We start from the raw sequence: 25,175 nt of genomic DNA, 5'->3' as shown, positions 1-25,175 counted from the left end.
TTGAGGGAGATAACTACCTTCATAAAAATTGGAGCGTGATCAGAGTATAATATAGGGTCGTAGAAGGTTTTGGTAATTGCATCTAAGAGAGAATGTTTAACGTAAAAGAGATCAATTCTTGAGTATTTTTTATGAACCGCGGAGTAAAAGTAGTCCCTTGAGTCAGGATTGAGAACTCTCAAAGGGTCTACAGGTGGAGGTCGGCCAACAGTTTTTTAATTTTTCTAATTCGCACATAAAAAATTACCAAACACATTCCTATCCTGTGCCAAAGAGAAGAGAGCAGGGACAATAATTGCAATTAAAGACACCATAGATATCACACTCACTGAAGAAATCATAGACCCCAAAGGCAGGTTTATAATTCTAGTGGGTATATTTAATGGCACCCCATTAACTTTAGTCAACCTCTATGCCCCGAACTCCTCACAAATTTCTTTTTTAAACAAGATCTCCAAAGAAATACGCAGACCCCAAAAAGGCAAACTCATTATCTGCGGGGATTTCAACATTGTTCCCGATAAGCAGCTTGACTCCACCAACCCAACTAACAGATCATCCCATATGCTCTCACCCTGGCTGCATAAGCAAGCGCTCTTCGACTCTTATAGATGTCTTAACTGCACATCTAAAGAGTATACATATTACTCCCCACGCCACAGATCCTTTTCAAGGATTGATTTATTTTTAGTGGATAAATGGACCCTACCAGGAGAAAAAAAATGCAGACATAGGCAAGACCACATAGTCAGATCACTCTCCTGTTTTTCTCACGTTGGAGACAGCAAGATCCCCCCCCCCCCCCCCCCCGACCCTTGGAAGCTGGAGAATCAATGTCTCTCTTATGAGACTTCCTGAACACAAAAAACACATCAAAGAGTCATTAACCGAATATTTCTCATTAAATAGGAATCCACATGTAGATGTTTTCTCCACCTAGTGTGCCCATAAGGTATACATGAGGGGAATTCTAATTCAGATTAGCTCCCATCACAAAAAAAAGAAACCGCTCCAAATAAGCAACATTCTCTCGCAAATCGCAAATGTAGAGCAGAATATTCAGGTCTCCTCTTCAATTGAGCTACATAAGGAACTAATGTCCCTTCGCCATAGACTCCGCCAAGAACTGATTGGAGACTATGTTAAATCTCTAAACTTTTCAAAAATGAATTACTATACGGCATACAACAAACTCTCCAGATTGATGGCTAGGATAATAAAACAGCGACAGGCACCAACTAAAATTCCATTCCTGGTCAAACAAGATGGAACGAATACTAAAATAACACCCCCCCCAAGCCATAGCAGATGAATTCAGTCTATTCTACTCCAACTTATATAACTTAAACAAAGACGATTCCACTCCCCAGCCAGATATCCAACAAATCAACAATTTTCTGGAGGGGATTAGCCTCCCCGCCATTGCAGAGGACCAACTGAAATCACTAAACTCTCCTGTCTCCTGTCTGGAGATTCTGGACACAATTAAATCTCTAAAAGCACACAAGGCCCCAGGTCCGGATGGCTTCTCCAATGAATATTACAAGGACTTTGCTCCGGACCTGGCGCCTTGTTTGGCTGATACATTCAACAAAGCAATTTCTACAGGCAGCCTCCCGAAAGAAATGTTGAACGCTACTATAGTCACAATCCCTAAACAAGGGAAAGCCCCGAGCTCACCTGCAAACTTTCGGCCCATATCACTGCTAAATAGTGACACAAAAATCTACTCAAAATTATTAGCCCAACGCCTACTAAAAATTCTCCCACAAATAGTCCATGGGGATCAGGTGGGTTTCACAAGGGGAAGGCAGGCATCAGACGGTACCAGGAGAGTCCTGAATCTTATGGCAGTGGCGGAGGCGGACCATACCCCAGCTATCCTACTGGCTCTAGATGCTGAAAAAGCCTTTGACAGGCTGCACCGGGAGTTCGCCTTCGCCACGCTAGAGAAATTTGGCTTTAAGGGAATTATCCTCGGGGCCATTCGAGCTCTTTATGGCGCCCCCTCGGCCAGGGTCTTGGTGGACGGGGTTATTTCAAAATCTTTCCAAATCACTAATGGCACCCATCAGGGATACCCACTATCCCCACTACTGTTCACGCTCGTCATGGAGTCCCTGGCAGAGGCGATTAGACTCAACGCAAAGTTTAGGGGAATATCGGCTGGCATGAGACAGCACAAAATAAGCCTTTTCGCGGATGATGTCCTGCTCCTACTCACGGACCCCATTACATCTCTGAGGGAAGTCTATAAAACTATCCAAGAATTTAGTAAAGTATCCTATTACAAAAATTAAACATAGACAAATCCCAAATACTTGCCATCAATATAAACAACTCTCTAAAACTTAATATTCAAGAAGAGTTTCCATTGCAGTGGGGAGAAAACAGTATTCCATACTTGGGAATAAAACTATGCATTCCCCTGTCCAATATAGTCCCAACAAACCTTCTGCCTTTGCTAGCCAATCTCCAAATAGAACTAATGTCCCTCGCGAAAAAAGAGCCGTCATGGATGGGAAGAGTCACACTTTATAAAATGCTGATCCTCCCCAAAATCCTATACATATTCCGCACAATTAACCCCCCGATCCCCAGGGTGGAGGTGTTAAAGTTTCAAAAACAACTTTTAAACTTCGTATGGGGAGGTAAGAGACCAAGAGTTGCTGCCTCTATTCTATTCCTCAATAGAAAACAAGGAGGCCTGGGGGTGCCAAACCTGTGGTCATACCTTCATGCATCTAATATTAATCAATCGAGACACTGGTTAAAAACAAAATCAGTTCCAAGCTGGCTCCAAATCGAGACTCAGCTGAATGAAGGAAGGCCTATCCGTTCTCTTCTCTTGGCTTCCCTATTGGCTTCCCTCTCCTCGCCTGTGCTCGCAATATACAAACCTCGGTCTATCTCCCCGACCATACAAGCCTCAATAGACTCATGGAAATGGCTAGCTCAAAATACCAACCTCCGCGTGGGGAAAAGAATTGACCATATTCCTATTTCTACCCTAGAATACTTTGTCCCCAATCTACATTTGGAGAGCTGGCTAAAGAGGGGGATTAAAAACCTAGATGACATACTAAAGGACGACGAGATAATCTCGTTCCAATCCTTAAGTGTGAGATTTGATTTGCCTCCGGGAGAAGCTTTCAAATACCTCCAAATAAGATCTCTATTACAATCTACTAAAATTGAAAAAGTGAAGCTATCAAAGGACCTCCTGGATATTCTAAACAGCCCTTGTCCGACGTCTTGATCCCTGGTGAGAACCTGCTACGACACACTTTCAGGTGATATGAGGGGAGCAAAACGAGCACATGTTCTCAACTGGGAGTGAGACTTGGGAAAGAAATTTACGCCAGATAAATGGCTGGCTGCCTTTGCATGGGTAAACAGGGCATCTATCAACTCAAACATCCTAGAGGTTCACACTAAAGTCTTAACCAGGTGGTACTTTACACCAACGGCTCTGGCGAGAGCATTTACTAACTCTGACGATAGATGCTGGAGACAGTGCGGTCACAAAGGTAACATCTTCCATATATTTTGGGGTTGCCCAAAGCTCTCGCACTTCTGGGACGAGGTCTTCTTTCTCTTGAGAAGGATCACAAAAATGTTCATTACCAAGTCACCTGAATTGGCCATCCTACTACTCGACAATAAATATATCCCGCAATCTATGAAAAATCTGGTAGGCCACATCCTCCTCGCTGCTAAACTCCTGGTCTCAGGGATATGGAGAGCTGCTAATGTCCCCACCATTTCGGAATTAATTCAGACACTAACCGACCACAACACATATGAGAAACTATATGCCCTAAAGAACGGAGAATACGCAAAATACCGAAACAAATGGAACCCATGGTTACAAATCTACTTGACCTAATATTTGATGTTTGATAATTGACACAATATTTCCATATCGTCCCCCCCTACCCTCCCCCTAACCTCTTAATTTTGAAGCTTTGCAGGCAACAGAGTATGTCTCTTGGTTTATCTGCATTGATTGATCTCGGTCTGAAGACACGATGTGCTCTCTCTATGCCCAGATTGAAGCCTTCAGTTTTGTTCAACAGTTCTGTGAAAATAGCTGATAGCACTGTTGGTATTTCTTTATCTGCGACCGTCTTTGGGATTCCCCTGACCAGTATGTTGTTTCTCCTTGAGCGATTTTCGAGGTCATCGATTTGCAATTTCTGAAAGTAAGCTTCTTTTTGTTTATCAACAAGAATCTCCGTCACCCTCTCGGAATGGTGCGTCATTTGTGTGTAGTTATCCTCCAAGGTTTGCACTCTTGAATAAATTTGTTTGCCGTCCTTTCTTAATTCTGAAATTTCTTCTTTTATCGTCTGGGTGAATTCCCTGAAGAGATCTCTCATGCACTCTTTGGTGGGTAGTGCTTTAATGTAATTTCTCAGGTTTGACTCATCTTGTGTGCACACCTCCTCCTCTGAGTCGCTGTCTAGGTCTGAGGGTAAGGCCAACATAGTTGTATGTTTGTCTTCTTCTATGGTGGTTTTGGTTCTTGTAGGTTTTGAGCAATCTGGTGTGAGTCTTTTGGTTATTTTTTCGTTTTCAAGTGATTTGTTAGGTGTTTTAGAAGTTTGTTTGCTTCTGTATTGGTGCTCTTGGTATTCTTTCTCATTGTATCTGTTTCCTAATGTCCCTACGCTGGGGGAAGGTGTATTTTTTGTTCACATTAGTGGAGAGTTGTTTAGCGGATACTTTGCGGGGTGGGCCACTTTCCCGGTCTAGCGGTCTTTATTACAGGAGGGGGGAGTGGGTGAGATAATATCGTTATTTGAGAGATATCTTTGTGAGACCGGAATTTTCTTCGCCAGTCGGGCTAAAAATTGACTTTATTTAGTGGATTCAGTGTGCTTTGAAGAAGGGATGAGTAGGAGCTCAGGTCCTGTTTTTACCAATTTTGACCACTAGATGGCGCTGTGGTATGTTTAACTGTAGACTACAGTATTCGCTAGTGAAGCCTGCTGTGGTCTGAAAGTCCAGGGAAGAAAGCCTCTGTTCTTTGGATGGATTCCAAAATAGTGAGTACCCCCTTTTTTTCTTTATTTTTACCTGGTGTGGATGGGCTGGGATTGTAGCTTTCTCCCTGTCCCACTTTAGAGCTCCGCTCAGGCAGTGGTTTACAGTATAGCTGGCTTGCAGGACAGCCTGATTGCCTGGGGGGAAGGAGGGGGGGGGGGGGTAAGATGACCGATGTCTTGAAGGGGGATAGAAACTGAGCGCCGGTCTTCAGGCGTGCCCGCCTGTGCTGCCCTGCTAATCGCTGCTTCTGTGGAGCCGGAGGGGAGGAGGGGAAATCCAGCAGAGAGTCCAGTCCAGTGGAAGACCACCCCAGGAGAGTGTGTGTGCCGCCAGGTTGCAGGTTGGCGGCGGCGTATTCAGGGGGAGCCATGGAGGGAGCGCGGGCTCCGAGAGTAGTGGAGCCTTCCCTCTACGAGCGGGAGGAAATTACCTTGTGCTGCTCTCCCCTGTCTGTGGCTCTGCCGGCGTTCTCCGCCAGGTGTCTCCGGGTGCGGGTGCCATCGGGTCGGGTCGTTGAGCGCTGCTGTGCAGGGCCCGCGCTCTCCTTTTCTCTCCCCGCGGTGGGGGTCGCCAGGTAAAGTCTCCTCGGGCCGGGTGCGGGTTCTGGTGGCTCCCTGGGTGCCGTGCCTCGGTCTGTCCCTGTTTGGGTTTCTGAGTTAAGTCCAAAAAGGGCTGAAAAAGGGGATTTTATGGCGGAGCGAAGCAGCGTGCGTCCTCTCTCCTTGCTTGCTAGGCCACGCCCCCCGCTTATTAACATTTCTAAGTGGGGTGAGATGGGAAAATGCAATTTAGCATTATTACTGGGGTCTTGTTTATATGGCGCTGGTTTTATCCCGTGTGACAGTCCGATCACAACAGTACAAGCTATATATCCTCGTTCTTAGGGGGTTACTGTACTACTTGTAGAAAATAAAATGTCTTTAAAAAAATGTAATTATTTTCAGTCCGCCGTAACTGTTTTATTTTTCCATCGGTGGGGTTGTGTGAGAGCGGCTTTTTGTGGGACATATGACTTTTTGATCCCTTTTTATTACATTTACAGGGTGACCAAAAAAACTCATTTCTAAAATTGTTTTTTTTTCTGTTGATCTTCACCGTGCGATAAATAATGCGTCCTTTTGACAGATTGGACTTTTATGAACACAGCGATCCCAGAGATGTTTTAGTTTTTTTTGTTTTGACTTTTATAATGAATTTATTATGCCCTGAGTGAATCAATATCCATCAGATGCCTCCATGTCTCCTGCCCTGGGTGGATCGACATCCGTCAGATGCCTCCACGTCTCCATTCCTGGGTGGATCGACATCCGTCAGATGCCTCCACGTTTCCTGCCCTCGGTGGATCAATATCCATCAGATACCTCCATGTCACCAGGCCTGGGTGGATCGACATCCGTCAGATGCGTCCACGTCTCATGCCCTGGGTGGATCGACATCCGTCAGATGTCTCCTGCCCTGGGTGGATCAATATCCATCAGATGCCTCCATGTCTCCAGCCCTGGGTGGATCGACATCCGTCAGATGCCTCCACGTCTCCTGCCCTGGGTGGATCAATATCCATCAGATGCATCCATGTCTCCAGCCCTGGGTGGATTGACATCCGTCAGATGCCTCCACGTCTCATGCCCTGGGTGGATCGACATCCATCAGATGTCTCCTTTCCTGGGTGGATCAATATCCATCAGATGCCTCCATGTCTCCAGCCCTGGGTGGATCGACATCCGTCAGATGCCTCCACGTCTCCTGCCCTGGGTGGATCAATATCTATCAGATACCTCCATGTCTCCAGCCCTGGGTGGATTGACATCCGTCAGATGCCTCCACGTCTCATGCCCTGGGTGGATCGACATCCATCAGATGTCTCCTTTCCTGGGTGGATCAATATCCATCAGATGCCTCCATGTCTCCAGCCCTGGGTGGATCGACATCCGTCAGATGCCTCCACGTCTCCTGCCCTGGGTGGATCAATATCTATCAGATACCTCCATGTCTCCAGCCCTGGGTGGATTGACATCCGTCAGATGCCTCCACGTCTCCAGCCCTGGATGGATCGACATCCGTCAGATGCCTCCATGTCTCCTGCCCTCGGTGGATCAATATCCATCAGATACCTCCATGTCACCAGCCCTGGGTGGATCGACATTCGTCAGATGCCTCCACGGCTCATGCCCTGGGTGGATCGACATCCGTCAGATGTCTCCTGCCCTTGGTGGATCAATATACATCAGATGCCTCCATGTCTCCAGCCCTAGGTGGATCGACATCCGTCAGATGCCTCCACGTCTCCTGCCCTGGGTGGATCAATATCCATCAGATGCATCCATGTCTCCAGCCCTGGGTGGATTGACATCCGTCAGATGCCTCCACGTCTCCTGCCCTGGGTGGATCAATATCCATCAGATACCTCCATGTCACCCGCCCTGGGTGGATCGACATCCGTCAGATGCCTCCACGTCTCATGCCCTGGGTGGATCGACATCCGTCAGATGCTTCCACGTCTCATGCCTTGGGTGAATCGACATCCGTCAGATGCCTCCACGTCTCCGTTCCTGGGTGGATCGCCATCCCTCAGATGCCTCCACGTCTCCAGCCCTAGGTGGATCACCATCCATCAGACGCCTCCACGTCTCCTGCCCTGGGTGGATCACCATCTGTTAGACGCCTCCACGTCTCCTGCCCTGGGTGGATCACCATCTGTCAGACGCCTCCACGTCTCCTGCCCTGGGTGGATCACCATCTGTCAGACGCCTCCACATCTCCAGCCCTGGGTGGATCGCCATCCGTCAGACGCCTCCACATCTCCAGCTCTGGGTGGATCGAAATCCGTCAGACGCCTCAACGTCTCCAGCCCTGGGTGGATCATCATCTATCAGACACCTCCACGTCTCCTGCTCTAGGTGGATCGCCATCAGTCAGACGCCTCCACATCTCCAGACCTGGGTGGATCGACATCCATCAGATGCCTCCATGTCTCCTGCCCTGGGTGGATCATCATCCGTCAGACACCTCTACGTCTCCTGCCCTGGGTGGATTGCCAACCGTCAGACGCCTCCACGTCTCCTGCCCTGCGTGGATCGCCATCAGTCAGACGTCTCTACGTTTCCTGCCCTAGTTGGATCATCATCCTGCATACACTTCTACGTCTTCTCCCCAGGATAATCATCAGCGGTCCTGTGAGAATACACTGACCTACCACCACCACAGAGATCTGGGGGGCTGAAGGACCTGTGCTGATGTCACTGCTGTGGGAGGAGCCAAGCTGTGTTTGTCTTGTGTGGGGTCAGGATGGATGTAGTAGAGCTTTATATGATGTGTGGGGATAATAATTTACCATGTAGCAGAGTTGTGTGTGTGAATCATGATATATCAAAGCTCTGTTTGTCATGTGCAGAGTAAGGATGGATGTAGTAGAGCTGTGTGTGTGATGTGTGAGAATCATAATGGTTGTACCATCTGGGAGAGCAGTGTATGTGAATCAGGATGCAGCAGAGCTGTGTATGTCATGTGCGGGGTCAGGATGCATGTAACAGAGCTGTGTGTGTGTGATGTGCATGTAGCACAGCTGTGTGGCACATTGTGCCTACATAAACACTGGTATTATAATTTCCTAATAATTACTAGTTTAGTCCTACAGAGGATTTTGTGATCATTTGATTGCTTGTACTATAAACTGTAATACTTTGGTATTGCAGTATATAGCAATTTTTGATGTTGTCACAGGCAGTACTCAATAGGCATCTATGTGTGACAGACCTGGGAAAGTAGTCCCCTTCCTGCTGGTTGTTTCGATGTGCAGTCAGCTTTATCCGTGGCATCTAAAGAGATATCTGTCAGGATGAGAGCTCACTCTGATCCCAGCAGTTAATGTCAGCTGTCAGAAACAGCTCATAGCCTCCAAGTATGGAGCCAACTTGACACCCAAGCACAATAAACACACACTTCACGAGTGCACCAACATAAATTTACATTAAGCGGTCATGAACAGATTAGAGGACCTAAAGGTAGATGATTAGAGATGAGCGAACGCGTTCGTCCGAGCTTGATATTCGTGCGAATATTAGGGTGTTCGGGATGTTCGTTATTCGTAACGAACACCATGCGGTGTTCTGGTTACTTTCACTTCCTTCCCTGAGACGTTAGCGCGCTTTTCTGGCCAATTGAAAGACAGGGAAGGCATTACAACTTCCCCCTGCAACGTTTAAGCCCTATACCACCCCCCTGCTGTGAGTGGCTGGCGAGATCAGGTGTTCGCCTAATATAAAAGTCGGCCCCTCCCGCGGTTCGCCTCAGATGCGGTGTGAGTTAGATGAGGGACAGTGCTGTTTATACCGGAGCTGCTGTAGGGAAAGAATTGGTAGTTAGTGTAGGCTTCAAGACCCCCCAAAGGTCCTTATTAGGGCCACTGATAGCTGTGTGTTGGCTGCTGTTAGCAGTGGAATTTTTTTTTTCTCAAAATCGGCTCTGCAGAGCGTTGCACCTGGCATTAGGGACAGAAGTGCTGCATAGGCAGGGAGAGTGTTAGGAGTGAGTGTAGCCTTCAAGAACCTCAACGGTCCTTTCTAGGGCCATATTTATCCGTGTGCAGTACTGTCCAGGCTGCTGTTAGCAGTGCTGCATTTTTTTTGGGCTTCTCAAAATCGCCTCTGCAGACCATTGCACCCTCCATTGATACTGCAGGGAAAGAATTGTATAGGCAGGGCCACAACACAGTTATTATTCATAGAATATACGCAGTGCTGCCTTTTGGTGGAAAAACAAGTGGAAACAAATCTATTTGTCCAGCCTGTGTCCGTCCTTACGGGCGGTGGACACGTGTGAGCTGCGTGAACAACATTGCTAAATCATACGCACCCAGCTACACTTTACTGCTGGCTTCGCCATTTGCTTTCCTTAATTGGGAAAAAAAATACCTGCTCTGCCAGAGTTATAATAACTCTGCTACCCTCACGTTCTGTGACACATAAGCAGGGACACAGCACAGTTATTACACTTCTCATGTTCATTGAATATACGCAGTGCTGCCTTTTGGTGGGAAAAAACTGAAAACAAATCTATTTGTCCAGCCTCTGTCCGTCCTAACGCCTGTGGACACGTGTGAGCTGCGTGAAAAACATTGCTAAATCATACGCACCCAGCTACGCTTTACTGCTGGCTTCGCCATTTGCTTTCCTTAATTGGGAAAAAAAATACCTGCTCTGCCAGAGTTATAATAACTCTGCTACCCTCACGTTCTGTGACACATAAGCAGGGACACAGCACAGTTATTAAACTTAGATAATTCATTCACTAGAGGCAGTGGGGCCTTTCGTTTTCCCAAAAGGGCAAAAATTATATTTGGCCTGCAGTCTTGCGCCAATTTATTTCCTGCCTGTTAAATCAAATCACTGGTAATACAGCATGCTGAGGGGTAGGGGTAGGCCTAGAGGACGTGGACGCGGCCGAGGACGCGGAGGGCCAAGTCAGGGTGTGGGCACAGCCCGAGCTCCTGATCCCGGTGTGTCGCAGCCGACTGCTGCGCGATTAGGAGAGAGGCACGTTTCTGGCGTCCCCACATTCATCGCCCAATTAATGGGTCCACGCGGGAGACGGTTATTAGAAAATGAGCAGTGTGAGCAGGTCCTGTCCTGGATGGCAGAAAGTGCTTCGAGCAACCTATCGTCAACACGCAGTTCTGCGCCGTCCACTGCTGCAAATCCGAATCCTCTGTCTGCTGCTCCTCCTTCCTCCCAGCCTCCTCACTCCACTACAATGACACCTGCTCAGGAGCGGGAACACTCCCAGGAACTGTTCTCGGGCCCCTGCTTAGATTGGGCAGCAGCGGTTCCTCTCCCACCAGAGGAGTTTATCGTCACTGATGCCCAACCATTCGAAAGTTCCCGGGGTCCGAGGGAAGAGGCTGGGGACTTCCGCCAACTGTCTCAACAACTTTCTGTGGGTGAGGAGGATGATGACGATCAGACACAGTTGTCTTGCAGTGAGGTAGTAGTAAGGGCAGTAAGTCCAAGGGAGCAGCGCACAGAGGATTCGGAGGAAGAGCAGCAGGACGATGAGGTGACTGACCCCACCTGGTGTGCAACGCTTACTCAGGAGGACAGGTCTTCAGAGGGGGAGTCAAGGGCATCAGCAGGGCAGGTTGCAAGAGGCAGTGCGGTGTCCAGGGGTAGAGGCAGGGCCAGACCGAATAATCCACCAAGTGTTTCCCAAAGCGCCCCCTCGCGCCATGCCACCCTGCAGAGGCCGAGGTGCTCTAAGGTCTGGCAGTTTTTCACAGAGACGCCTGACGACCGACGAACAGTGGTGTGCAACCTTTGTTGCGCAAAGCTCAGCCGGGGAGCCAACACCAACAGCCTCACCACCACCACCATGCGCAGACATATGATGGCCAAGCACCCCACAAGGTGGGACGAAGGCCGTTCACCGCCTCCGGTTTGCACCCCTGCCTCTCCCCCTGTGCCCCAACCTGCCACTGAGATGCAACCCCCCTCTCAGGACACAGGCACTACCGCCTCATGGCCTGCACCCACACCCTCATCTCCGCTGTCCTCGGCCCCATCCAGCAGTGTAGTTCAGCGCACCGTTCAGCCGTCGCTTGCGCAAGTGTTCGAGCGCAAGCGCAAGTACGCCGCCACGCACCCGCACGCTCAAACGTTAACCGTCCGCATAGCAAAATTCATCAGCCTTGAGATGCTGCCGTATAGGGTTGTGGAAACGGAGTCCTTCAAAAGTATCATGGAGGCGGCGGCCCCGCGCTACTCAGTTCCCAGTCGCCACTACTTTTCCCGATGTGCCGTCCCAGCCCTGCACGACCACGTCTCCCGCAACATTGTGCGCGCCCTCACCAACGCGGTTACTGCCACGGTCCACTTAACTACGGACACGTGGACAAGCACAGGCGGGCAGGGCCACTACATCTCCCTGACGGCACATTGGGTGAATTTAGTGGAGGCTGGGACAGAGTCAGAGCCTGGGACCGCTCACGTCCTACCCACCCCCAGAATTGCGGGCCCCAGCTCGGTGGTGGTATCTGCGGAGGTGTATGCTTCCTCCACTAAAGCACCCTCCTCCTCCTCCTCCTCTGTCTCGCAATCAAGATGTGTTAGCAGCAGCATGTCGCCAGCAGTCGGTGTCGCGCGGTGTGGCAGCACAGCGGTGGGCAAGCGTCAGCAGGCCGTGCTGAAACTACTCAGCTTAGGCGATAAGAGGCACACGGCCCACGAACTGCTGCAGGGTCTGACACAGCAGACCGACCGCTGGCTTGCGCCGCTGAGCCTCCAACCGGGCATGGTCGTGTGTGACAACGGCCGTAACCTGGTGGCGGCTCTGCAGCTTGGCAGCCTCACGCACGTGCCATGCCTGGCCCACGTCTTTAATTTGGTGGTTCAGCGGTTTCTGAAAAGCTACCCACGCTTGTCAGACCTGCTCGTAAAGGCGCGCCGGCTCTGCCCACATTTCCGCAAGTCCCACACGGACGCTGCCACCCTGCGCACCCTGCAACATCACTTTAAGCTGCCAGTGCACCGACTGCTGTGCGACGTGCCCACACGGTGGAACTCTACGCTCCACATGTTGGCCAGGCTCTATGAACAACGTAGAGCTATAGTCGAATACCAACTCCAACATGGGCGGCACAGTGGGAGTCAGCCTCCTCAATTCCTTTCAGAAGAGTGGGCCTGGTTGGCAGACATCTGCCATGTCCTTGGTAATTTTGAGGAGTCTACCCAGGTGGTGAGCGGCGATGCTACAATCATTAGCGTCACCATTCCTCTGCTATGCATCTTGAGAAATTCCCTGCAAACCATAAAGGCAGCTGCTTTGCGCTCGGAAACGGGGGCGGGGGAAGACAGTATGCCGCTGGATAGTCAGGGCACCCTCCTGTCTATTTTGTCAGCGCGTACAGGAGGAGGAGGAGGAGCATGAGGAGGATGAGGAGGAGGGGGAAGAGACAGCTTGGGCCGCTGCTGACGGTACACCGGCTGATTGCCTGTCATCCTTTCAGCGTGTATGGCCTGAGGAGGAGGAGGAGGAGGAGGAGGATCCTGAAAGTGATCTTCCTAGTGAAGACAGCCATGTGTTGCGTACAGGTACCCTGGCACACATGGCTGACTTCATGTTAGGATGCCTTTCTCGTGACCCTCGCGTTGCACGCATTCTGGCCACTACGGATTACTGGGTGTACACACTGCTCGATCCACGGTATAAGGAGAACCTGCCCACTCTGATTCCCGAAGAGGAAAGGGGTTCGGGAGTGTTGCTATACCACAGGACCCTTGCGGACAAGCTGATGGTAAAATTCCCAGCCGACAGCGCTAGTGGCAGAAGGCGCAGTACCGAGGGCAAGGTAGCAGGGGATGTGCGTAGATCGAGCAGCATGTACATCCCAGGCAGTGCAACAGTCTTTAAGGGCCTGGCCAGCTTTATGGCTCCCCACCAAGACTGTGTCACCGCTCCCCAGTCAAGGCTGAGTCGGCGGGAGTACTGTAAAAGGATGGTGAGGGAGTACGTAGCGGATCGCACGACCATCCTTGGTGACGCCTCTGCCCCCTACAACTACTGGGTGTCGAAGCTGGACACGTGGCCTGAACTAGCGCTGTATGCCCTGGAGGTGCTTGCTTGTCCTGCGGCTAGCGTCTTGTCGGAGAGGGTGTTTAGTGCGGCTGGGGGAATCATCACAGATAAGCGTAGCCGCTTGTCAACCGACAGTGCCGACAGGCTAACACTCATCAAGATGAACAAAGGCTGGATTTCCCCAGACTTCTGTTCTCCACCAGCGGACAGCAGCGATACCTAAGCAATACGTAGGCTGCACCCGCGGATGGAAGCTACGTTCTCTCTCACCATCCAAAACGGGGACATTTCTGCTTCATCAATCTGTGTCTAATATTCCTCCTCCTCCTCCTCCTGCTCCTCCTCCTGAAACCTCACGTAATCACGCTGAACGGGCAATTTTTCTTAGGGCCACAAGGCTCACTCAAATAATTTTTCAGAACAATTTTTATAAGTTTCAATGCTCTTAAAAGCATTGGAACTTTAACTTGAACCAATTTTTTGTTACACTGGGCTGCCTCCAGGCCTAGTTACCACTTAAGCCACATTAACCAAAGCGATTAATGGGTTTCACCTGCCCTCTTGGCTGGCCATGGCCAATTTTTGGGATGTACATTAGTACTGTTGATACAGCAATTTTTGTGGGCCCTCGCCTACAGTGTAATCAAATTAATTTTTAGCCCACCTGCATTACAGCTGACGTAACATCCGCTGTGTTGGGCAATGCAATGGGATATTTTTATGTACCGCCGGTGGGTTCCAGGGAGCCACCCATGCTGTAGGTGCACACGGAGTTTTTAATACATCTGTACACTTCTAAAGAACCCGTCTGACTGGGGCATGCAGTGTGGGCCGAAGCCCACCTGTATTACGCACGACATTACTATCTCAGCTGTGTTGGGCAATGCAATGGGATATTTCTATGTACCGCCGGTGGCTTCCTGGCACCCACCCAGGCAGTGGGTCCACAGGGAGTTTAACCTACATGTGTCCACTTGTAAAGAACCCCAGTCTGACTGGGGCATGCAGTGTGGGCCGAAGCCCACCTGCATTAAGCACGACATTACTACCTCAGCTGTGTTGGGCAATGCAATGGGATATTTTTGTGTACCGCCGGTGGGTTCCAGGGAGCCACCCATGCTGTAGGTGCACACTGAGTTTTTAATACATCTGTACACTTCTAAAGAACCCGTCTGACTGGGGCATGCAGTGTGGGCCGAAGCCCACCTGTATTACGCACGACATTACTACCTCAGCTGTGTTGGGCAATGCAATGGGATATTTCTATGTACCGCCGGTGGCTTCCTGGCACCCACCCAGGCAGTGGGTCCACAGGGAGTTTAACCTACATGTGTCCACTTGTAAAGAACCCCAGTCTGACTGGGGCATGCAGTGTGGGCCGAAGCCCACCTGCATTAACCCTTTCCAGTCCACTGTGTGACCTGTGAAGACATTAGGGTTTAAGGCTGTACAGCTCCGTTGTTGGTAGACGTCCGTCGGGGTTCTCTTACTGTATATTGCCAGCCTCTCTGCTGTCGGAGCCTATCCTACGTGTCAGCTCATGCAGTACTGGCTTTAGCCAGCATATAGCGCCGTTGTATAACGGCAGAAAAAGAGTAAGCCCCCTAGGAAAACCATATACAAATTGGATTGGAAAGGGTTAAGCACAACATTACTACCTCAGCTGTGTTGGGCAATGCAATGGGATATTTCTGTGTACCGCCGGTGGGTTCCAGGGAGCCACCCATGCTGTGGGTCGACAGGGACTTCACAATAGGGAGTTGTACCTGCCTGTGTCTATGAATTAAAAAGCCCGGTCTGACTGGGGCATGCAGACACCTTGACAGAATGAATAGTGTGTGGCACATAGGTTCCCCATTGCTATGCCCACGTGTGCAGCTCCTGATGGCGGTGGCACAGGATTCTATTTCTCATTGCTTCTGTACAGCATTGTGGGCTATCGCCCTGCCACTTTTAAAGAGGGTCGCTGCCTAGCCGTGCCAACCTCTGCAGTGTGTGCCTGCGGTCCCTCGTCATGGCAGACGCAATTCTAAATAGACATGAGCGTGGTGAGGCATGAGGGCAGCTGAAGGCTGCGCAGGGACACTTTGGTGTGCGCTGTGGGGGGGAGGGGGGGTGTTGGGCAGCATGTAACCCAGGAGAAGTGTCAGTGGAGTGTCATGCAGGCAGTGATTGTGCTTTGTTGGAGGTAGTGTGGTGCTTAGCAAAGGTATGCATTGCTAATGAGGGCTTTTCAGAAGTAAAAGTTGTTGGGAGGGGGGGGGGCCCACTCTTGCCGGTATTGTGGCTTAATAGTGGGACCTGTGAACTTGAGATGCAGCCCAACACGTAGCCCCTCGCCTGTCCTATCCGTTTCTGTGTCATTCCCATCACTTTCCTGAATTGCCCAGATTTTCACACATGAAAACCTTAGCGAGCATCGGCGAAATACAAAAATGCTGGGATCGCCCATTGACTTCAATGGGGTTCGTTGTTCGAAACGAACCCTCGAGCATCACGGGAAGTTCGTTCCGAGTAACGAACACCCGAACATTTTGGTGTTCGCTCATCTCTATAGATGATCGGTGAGGATTCCCTACTTGGGATCCCCGCTGATCAGCTGATTTCTGGGGCTGCTGTCACTGTGGTCAGTTCAGGAAGCAGATCGCGCTGATCATAGTGCGGTGGCTTCGTTGGTGCTGCGGGCATAGTTCCCACTGAATTTAAAGGGAGTTGTGTTTGCAATACCAACCCAGGCTGCTGCGCTGTTGCCTGCGTGATCTGCTTCCTCTGCTGGCCACAGTGACAATGGCCCTTACAATCAGCTGATTGGAGGGAATCCCAAGTGGTGGATCCCTGTCGGTTATCAATAGAAAAAAAAATAAAAAAGTTCTGAAATACCCCTTTAATAAAGCATCATGTTCAACTGCAACGTCTGTTATTCTGGGGCCCCCCTTAGCAGTATGAATATTATACACGTAGGACAGCACCAGTGAGTGTCCACCATTATTATCCACTATAAGACTTACACATCTCCCCTCAGCCTCATCTTACAAGTATGGACTCCATTTTGACATGTTCTTAGGCTATGTTACCAATTAGTCCCCAAAAAGTGACGAACACCATACTTGGGACAAAACGAGGACAAAGCATTGAGTAAGTGGGTCCGGGCGCTCAGTCCTGACTGTGGGAGCTGTTCCAATGTCCTCCTCATTCTCCCCATCCTTGCACCCATCACACTCCATACCAGTGACCTCAGTCATGGCAGAACCCGTTTTCTTACTATTAGCATGAATTCACACACAGCAGACTTATAGCAGAAATATCTGCGACTTTCCTTTTTCTCTCAGTGAAACTTGCAAAAATCCAAGTGATTCCTACAAAACAACCCAATTCAGATGTAGAGAACTAATTCACATTCCCATGTATGGTCCCGAAATCTGCTGTGTGTAAATGTAGCCTTAAGGGGGCTGTGATCATCCAAGTCTCTTTACAGAGGTTCTCCAAACCAATGACCATCTAAATCAATTCCTGAATGTCCGCCCACATCTGGGTTACCTGCAGCTGCCGTCTCCTCCTGGCAGCCGTTCATGTGTATCCTGGCCAGATTCCAAGGAGAGAACTAGTTAGGAAGAGGTGATTAGGCAAATTTTCCTAATCATATGACTTATCCCCCCTGCGATTTAGGAGGAGCTCTGCTCACCCTGCAGCGAAGGAACATCACAGCTATTCTAAATGGCTATCGCTTCGGTTCTATCGCGGCTACATACAGGGTTTTGGTGTCATTTTAAAGCTAAGATTCTTGCATGAATCTTTGTTCACCTTATCATCTTTCCCCCATCAATCAGAAAGCATATTTGCTCTCTGATTGTCACATATGGGCTTTTTCCCCCAAAAGTAGTGAAATAATGAGGACTTGCTCATTTAACCACTACTTTACAGTGTTTAACCCCACAGGTGCTGCAGTCATTGCTGACCGTGGTATCTAAATGATTTTGCAAACAATAATCAAAAACTTTCCTCCCCTCACACGAGGCCTTAAACATTGAAATAATAAAAAACACAAAAAAACTACACCTAATTGGTATTGAGAAGGAAATATATATCAATATCCTTGTAGGTAGAAAAGAAAACACTGGAATATATACATTTATATAGATATAGTTATGTGCCTTTCTTTTTATATGTATACTAACTTTATTCTCATATGTACTAACTCTATGAAAAACTTAATCTGTCGCCTTATACCAGATATTCCAAAGGCCTTGCCAGACAAAATGTATTTTAAACACAGCAAAGAAGAACCAGACACAAGGCCGTGTACTTGGCCGTTTTCCCAGAAGCGCCATATCTAGATGAAGACCGTTCAACTATGCATCTGAACTTTCACTGTCTCAGGCCGGAAATCCGGACTTTCCATATATGGTTATGCGGTGAATTTGAGCCAATGAGCCCATCACCCATTCCTAGTGATGAGACCAAAGGTTATAAGATCCCATGTAATCTGTAATAAAGTGCGCAGTCATGTCCCCGTGTGAGGAGCTATACCAGACCTCTGCGTGGTGTCTCTTCTTTACCGCCGGCAGCGGGTCAAGTGGGGTGGGCCTGATTGGTGCTGTACTTAGAAATTTTCCCTGACAGTATTACCACATCCATAACAACCGAAATATAAAATCTTACATCATCTGTTCAGCGCGGTAAATTACAGGAAACTTTAACAAAATGCCAAAATAGCCATCTTTTGATTCTTCGTCTTTCTGGTGTTGGCCGTGCGCTATAAATATTGTTACCTTTAGGGCGCCCACCCACTGGCGATTTTTTTTTCTTTGCGTTTTGCGTTTTTTTCTCAAGAGCAATTAGAATTGAATGTACTCCTGTCCACTGGCGTTTTTTTTTGCGTTGCGTTGCGTTTTTTAACATAGGAACTGTCAGTTGCATATGTGTCCTTATTTTTCTCCTAATGCACCCATGAAAGTCAATGGAAATTAATGGAAAAGCCGCGAAAACGCTGCGTTTTTCACGCACGAAAATCGCAAACGCCAGTGGGTGGGCGCCCTTAGGGTGCCCACCCACTGGCGTTTTTTTTCACTGCGAAATTCGCAGAGTTTTTTTTTCTGCAGGGGGTCTATGGGGCTTGTAATGTAAAAATCGCGATTTTGCGCGATCGCGATTTTAGCTTTGCATGTCCCATAGCCCAAAGACCCCTGCAGAAAAAAAAAAACGCTGCGAATTTCGCAGTAAAAAAACGCTAGTGGGTGGGCACCCTTAGTCTAAGTCAGTACCATTATCACAACAAAGTTATAGAACTTTTATTGCTTTACTACTCATGTACAATGTAACAATTACGTTTTGCGCGGCGCCACATTCCAGGATCAGAGCACTTTTGTTTTTCAGTTGACAGAGCCGCATCGGGCCTGCAAAATGGCATCAGTAAAAGCGGAGTCTTAGAATGCAGCAATGCGGTCTGCTGGTTTCTTTAAATACAAATATTGTGCAGAAGTAGTAAAACTCTCTATAAACTTGGTGTCGCAGTAATCAGATAAAGTTATCAGGTTCTCCTTAATGAATGGTGAACGCTTGAAAACAAAACCCAAAACAATGATGTAATAAAAGTTCTGCAACCCATTATAAGTGCCTCAGAGTAAGGCCAGTAAAATGTTCCGGTCCTCATACAGTCAGCGACTGATGGATGACCTTTTCATTGCGACAATGAAAACTCCGTGATCCTTAAGACCCAAAAAAGCTGGTAACTAAGGGGTTAAGCTGGCCATGCATTTGGGACATGTTGGTGGGATGGTTTGTACGAATCATCCCACAGCAGGCCGATATCTCGAATGTGTGGCCAGATTTAAGGGTTGGAACATTCTCCTTGATTACAATCCCAATGCCCCACCTGCCGCCATCGGATCGCGGCTGCAGGCTGTTGGGTTGCCGACCGGCAGCTCGCAGCAGGCAATTATTTTTTACTGACCATTAATTGCTGGTTAAAAAATAACTACCAGCCGGTGGCAACCTGCTGCCCCTCTGACGTCTCGTAGACTGCTGCCTGAGAGGGCGCCCCTGCTGGTAGATGTGTGCCTCACATTCTCAAGTCGTGACTTTCCAGCTGTTGGAACCCACTGAGAGACTTAAGATGTCAACCAGTCGTATCCTGGAGAAGTCAGTACAGAGACGCTGCCGACAAGATCCCCGAACACCGGGAGGAATAATGAAGCTGATTACTCGTTACACAATTAGTTCCACTCACCTCGTCCAAGGAGCAGCCCCCACAGCAGGACAAGGACCCCCATCACAGCAGCGGTCAGCTCTCACCCAGCTCCTCCACTCGGAGGGTCAGTCACAGAAACTGTATCACCAGAAACCAAAAGTGATTCAATTTGTTTAATTTTAGAACGTGAAGTCCTCCTCCCCCTCCCCCCACAGAGAATTTATGCTTTACTCACTTTTATGTCCTCTTTTGCAATAATAAATAAGTCTCTGAGGAATTACGCCCAATAGAGCCGAGTCTATGATATAAGGCCGACCCCGGGACCATCGGTGACCACGCTGCATCTGGGGCTCTTCAGATTCTTACACATTCAATGGTTGTTGGTCAAACACTCGTTCAGCCGAGCCCCTTAACCACTTTGTGACACACATATAACTATTCATGTGCCAACTGCACCATGCATTAAAATGTACAAACCCGTCCACGGCACATGCTGTGTACAGAGCAGGCTCGGGAGTGGAACCCGCTCCAAACACAGTGGGTATTTGCCGATCAGAGCTGTTAACCCTTTAAATATTTGGGTTAAATGTCCTAAATGCTCCCCCTTCCCCCCTGCGGTAAGAATCCATGGGGTTCTGTCCAGATGTTATGGCAGCCTGGGGACTTTTGAAGATCACCAAGACTACTGCAGTGGCCCAGAGTTAACAGGGCCCCTCCATGAGTATGAATGTGTTTGTCTTGTGCCTATGTGTTGTCAGTGTCTTCTACAGTATGTGAGTGAATTTGATGTGTATTGCGCCTCTGCAGCACTGAATGGGTTACTGTCTGGGTTATGTCTGAAAAATGTATCTTGTGATCATGTTTTTTTAAATATGTGATTGCAAGGTATAGTGCAAGAGTTTTTCTGCTTGAGATAGTCAAAGAGCAGTCTTCTTCTAGCGAGTGCCTAGGAGTGGAAGCAAGGAACTTTTATTGAGCAGGAGAGAGTGTGCCTTCTCTTGTGTGGATGGGGCGTAGACCAGCGTGAGTACTCCCCTAGGCAAGATGTCTACGAACGTTATTGTTGGAGTCCCTGCTGGATACCCTCCATCCAGACCCTGCTTTTACTGGGGTGATGAGACAGAGCTCATCAAGTGGATATTTTCCCATTTTTAAACGTCTTCCAATGCATTGCATGGTACATTACATGGAACCACTGAAGAATATAACAAGCCCTCCTGAAGATACGTCACTGGAAAAATACAAAAGTTATGATTTTTTGAAAGTGGGAATACCGGAACTGCAAAATGGGACCTGGACACATGTACATCGGTGACCCCTGGCCATGAAAGGGTTAAGGATCTTTTGTCCCCTCTGGCATGCGCTTCTCTCCCACAGAAGCAAATGATCTGTCATGCTGAAACCCAGTATGCCCAATCCTTACCCCAGACATCGTATCAGGGGGCAATTGACACGCTCCCATACACATTACTTCGTTGACCAAAAATCCCATGACACATTTTCCAAGAATCAGTTTCAGCGATCTGAGCAACTTCCAACGAGGCCTGGTCATCGGTACTAGACTAGCCGGGCCTAAATGCCAACCACAGGGGTGTTTCTCATGTAACAATGAGGAGAGTGTTAGGTTGTGCTTCTGGGACCTGTAGTACTGTGGGTTTCCACAGATGTGGCATGATTGAGCTGGCAGGGTGTGCTGTTCTCCAGTCAGCCAATCATCCCAGTCTGTTACATATAAATATCAGCCCTCTGGCCCGAGGGATCTGGTGTTCCTCATTCCCCCTTGTGTTTGCATTCATCCATGCTGCTGGGTGTGAGCTGCATGTGTCGTGTGTGTCTGAGCTGGTTGCCAAACATATGGTGTGAACAGTCATGTTCCGTTGTGTCTGCGTTCCATGCTGTGTTAGTGTGAACTGTGCCCTGTGCTGCTTGGATTGTTTGCCGTCTCTGGGCGAATTGGGTCCTTTGGTCTCAGCGCAGGGCCATCCCTATCAGGACGATCGCCCTGCTTGCGGGCAGGTTTCATGGCGTCTCTCAAAAACACCTTAAATATTTTTCCAGTTACTGAAGTGAGACTTACCGGCCTGTAGTTACCAGGCTCACTTTTAGACCCCTTTTTGTAAATTGGCACCACATTGGCAATGCTCCAATCCAATGGTACAACCCCGGTCACAATAGTGTCCATAAATATAAGAAATAGCGGTCTAGGTATCACATCACTTAGTTCCCTTAGTACCCTTGGGTGTATTCCATCTGGGCCCGGCGATTCATCGATTTTAATACTCTTTAACCAGCTCTGCACTTCCTCCTGCGTTAGGTATAAGATATTTTGTGAGGCGTTCATTTTATTCCCCTGCATCCCATGTGGCATTTCCTTTTCATTCGTGAATACGCTTGAAAAGAAACCATTTAATAGATTTGCCTTTCCTCCATCATCTTCAATGATTTCTCCTGCATTATTTGTTAAAGGGCCAGTGCTCTCAGTGCAAATCCTTTTGCTGTTGATATAGTTGAAAAATAGTTTCGGGTTGTCTTTGCTCTCTTTGGCGATCAGTATTTCTGCTTCCTCCTTAGCAATTTTGATATTATCTTTGCATATTTTGTTTTTTTCCCTGTACAATTTTAGTTCTTCTTCGCTGCCTTCTATCTTTAGTAGTTTAAATGCTTTCTTTTTTTCATTTATTGCCCCTCTTACCGTCTTGTCGAGTCACATTGGTTTCCTTTTACTTGAAGTTCTTTTATTTTTAAAGGGTATGAACTGCTCACATGAAGTAATTAGGATGTTTTTAATCTTTTCCCATTTGTCCTCTGTACTGATATTTTTGAGGATGTTGTCCCAATTGTTACCGATAGTAGTTCTAAGCTGATCAAATCTTGTTTTACTAAAGTTCAGTTTATTTGTCGCTCCCTGACAAGACTTCTTATTGAATGACAGCTGGAAATTAATTATATTGTGGTCACTATTTGCCAAGTGCCCCTCAACCTGCACCCCCATTATTCTGTCCGGTTAGTTAGTACTAAGTCCAGAATGGCCCTCCCACTCGTTGGCTCCCGCACAAGTTGGTTAAGGTAATTATCTTTAATTGTTCTCAAGAACTTATCACCCCTGTGAGATTTGCAGGTCTCGTTATCCCATTTATATCCGGATAATTAAAGTTCCCCATGATAATTGCTCGTTGCGGATTGACACCTCTTCTATCTGCCTTAGTAGTAAGGTTTCAGTTTCTTCTGTTGCATTTGGTGGTCTATAGAAAACCCCTATCAGGATTTTGTTATTTTCCCCTCCCTGTATTTCTACCCATAGAGATTCCACATGTTCATCTCCTACACCTATATCTTCCCGTAGCCTGGGCATTTAGTACGATTTAACATACAAACATACTCCTCCCCCTTTCTGGTTCCCACGGTCTCTTCTGAAGAGGTTGTAACCCTGTAAATTTGCCGCCCAATCGCACTTATCATCAAGCCATGTTTCCGTTTTTCCGACTATATCATAGTTTTCATCGGTCATTCTCACTACAAGCTCACCCACTTAACCGAACAGACTTCTTCCATTCGTGGTCATACAATTTATACGGTTGTTTTTGTTCTTTACCCCCTTCCCTCCCCATGACGTAAGGGTATGTCATGGGAGCGGGGTACTCCGCTATCAACAAGTCTCTGTGCGGTGAATTAAGGCCCAGTTTCAGTGCTGTACAGTGGGCTAATTTATTTGGGCCCTGCTCTATTCTTAATCCGCCATGATGAAGATTAAGGGTAAGGGTCGAGGACGTGGACGTGGATGCAGACATCCAAGTGAGGGTGTGGGCACAGGCCGAGTTCCTGGGCCAGGTGAATCACAGCCGGCTGCTGCAGGATTAGGAGAGAGGCAAGTTTCTGGGCTCCCCAGCTTCATATCACAATTTACGGGTCCGCATGGTAGACCTTTATTACAAGCTGAACAGTGGGAGCAGGTCCTGTCGTGGATGGCAGAAAACGCATCCAGCAATGTTTCGACCACCCAGTCTTCTACACAGTCCATTACAGCCCCGCTTAGGGACTGCAACTCTGAATCCTCTGGCTGCTCCCCCTTCCTCCCAGCCTCCTCCCTCCATAAAAATGACATATTCTGATGAGCAGGCAGACTCCCAGGAACTGTTCTCAGGTCCCTGCCATGAGTGGGAAAAAATGGTTCCTCTCTCACCTGAGGAGTTTGTCATGACCGATGCCCAACCTTTGGAAAGTTCCCGGAGTCCGAGTGATGAGGCTGGGGACTTCTGACAACTATGTCAAGAGCTTTTTGTGGATGAGGATGATGAGACACAGTTGTCTATCAATGAGGTAGTAGTAAGGGCAGTAAGTCTGAGGGAGGAGCGCACAGAGGATTCGGAGGAAAAGCAGCTGGACGATGAGGTGACTGACCCCACCTGGTTTGCTAAGCCAACTGAGGACAGGGCTTCAGAGGGGGAGGCAAGTGCAGCAGCAGGACAGGTTGGAAGAGGCAGTGGAGTGACCAGGGATAGAGGCAGGGCCAGAGCGAAGAATCCCCCAACTGTTTCCCAAAGCACCTCCTTGCGTCAAGCCTCTGTGCAGAGGGTTAGGTGTTCAAAGGTGTGGAAGTTTTTTAGTGAGAGCGCGGATGACCAACGAACAGTGATGTGCAACCTGTGTCGCACCAAGATCAGCTACGGAGCCACCACTACCAGCCTCATCACTACCAGCATGCACAGGCATATTGTCAGGGAAATTCTAAGTACAGCACCAATCAGGCCCACCCCAATGCCCCGCTGCCGGCGGTAAAGAAGAGACACCACACGGAGGTCTGGTATAGTTCCTCACACGGGGACATAACTGCGCTGCGCGCTTTATTACAGATTACATGGGATCTTATACCCCTTGGTCTCATCACTATGAATGGGTGATGGGCTCATTGGCTCAAATTCACCGCATAACCATATATGGGAAGTCCGGATTTCCGGCCTGAGACAGTGAAAATTATATACATAGTTGAACAGTCGTTATCTTGATACGGCGCCTCCGGGAAAACAGCCAAGTACGCGTCCTTCGTCTGATTCTTCTTTGCTGTGTTTAAAATACATTTTGTCTTCGCCTTGCAAGGCCTTTGGAATATCTGATATAAGGCGAAGTATTAAGTTTTTCATAGAGTTAGTACACATAAGAATAAAGTTAGTATACATATAAAAAGAAAGGCACATAACTATATCTATATATAAATGTATATATTCCAGTGTTTTCTTTTCTACCTTTTTTCCTTCTCAATATGATGGCCAAGCACCGCACAAGGTGTGACGAAGACCATTGACCGCCTCCGGGTCACACCACTGCCACTTCCCCTGTGCTCCAACCTGCCACACAGATCCAATTCCCCTCCCAG

The 25,175-nt window shown here is 48.4% G+C and overlaps 1 protein-coding gene across 1 annotated transcript in view; it reads right to left on the bottom strand.

Moving 5' to 3' along the window:
* The window catches only part of LOC136627222 (uncharacterized), a 140,340-nt gene extending 120,394 nt beyond the window's left edge, over positions 1–19,946 (bottom strand). The window contains exon 1 of the mRNA XM_066602152.1: positions 19,844–19,946. Within this exon, the coding sequence (XP_066458249.1) occupies positions 19,844–19,886 (43 nt within the window). The 5' untranslated portion in view covers positions 19,887–19,946. The remainder of the gene's footprint in view (positions 1–19,843) is intronic.
* Between the last annotated feature and the right edge of the window lie 5,229 nt (positions 19,947–25,175).

The sequence above is a fragment of the Eleutherodactylus coqui genome, chromosome 5 (genome assembly GCF_035609145.1).
Source record: "Eleutherodactylus coqui strain aEleCoq1 chromosome 5, aEleCoq1.hap1, whole genome shotgun sequence".
Lineage (NCBI taxonomy): Eukaryota > Metazoa > Chordata > Amphibia > Anura > Eleutherodactylidae > Eleutherodactylus > Eleutherodactylus coqui.
Note: the sequence above shows the minus strand (reverse complement) of the source record. Positions and strands in the feature narration are given on the sequence as shown.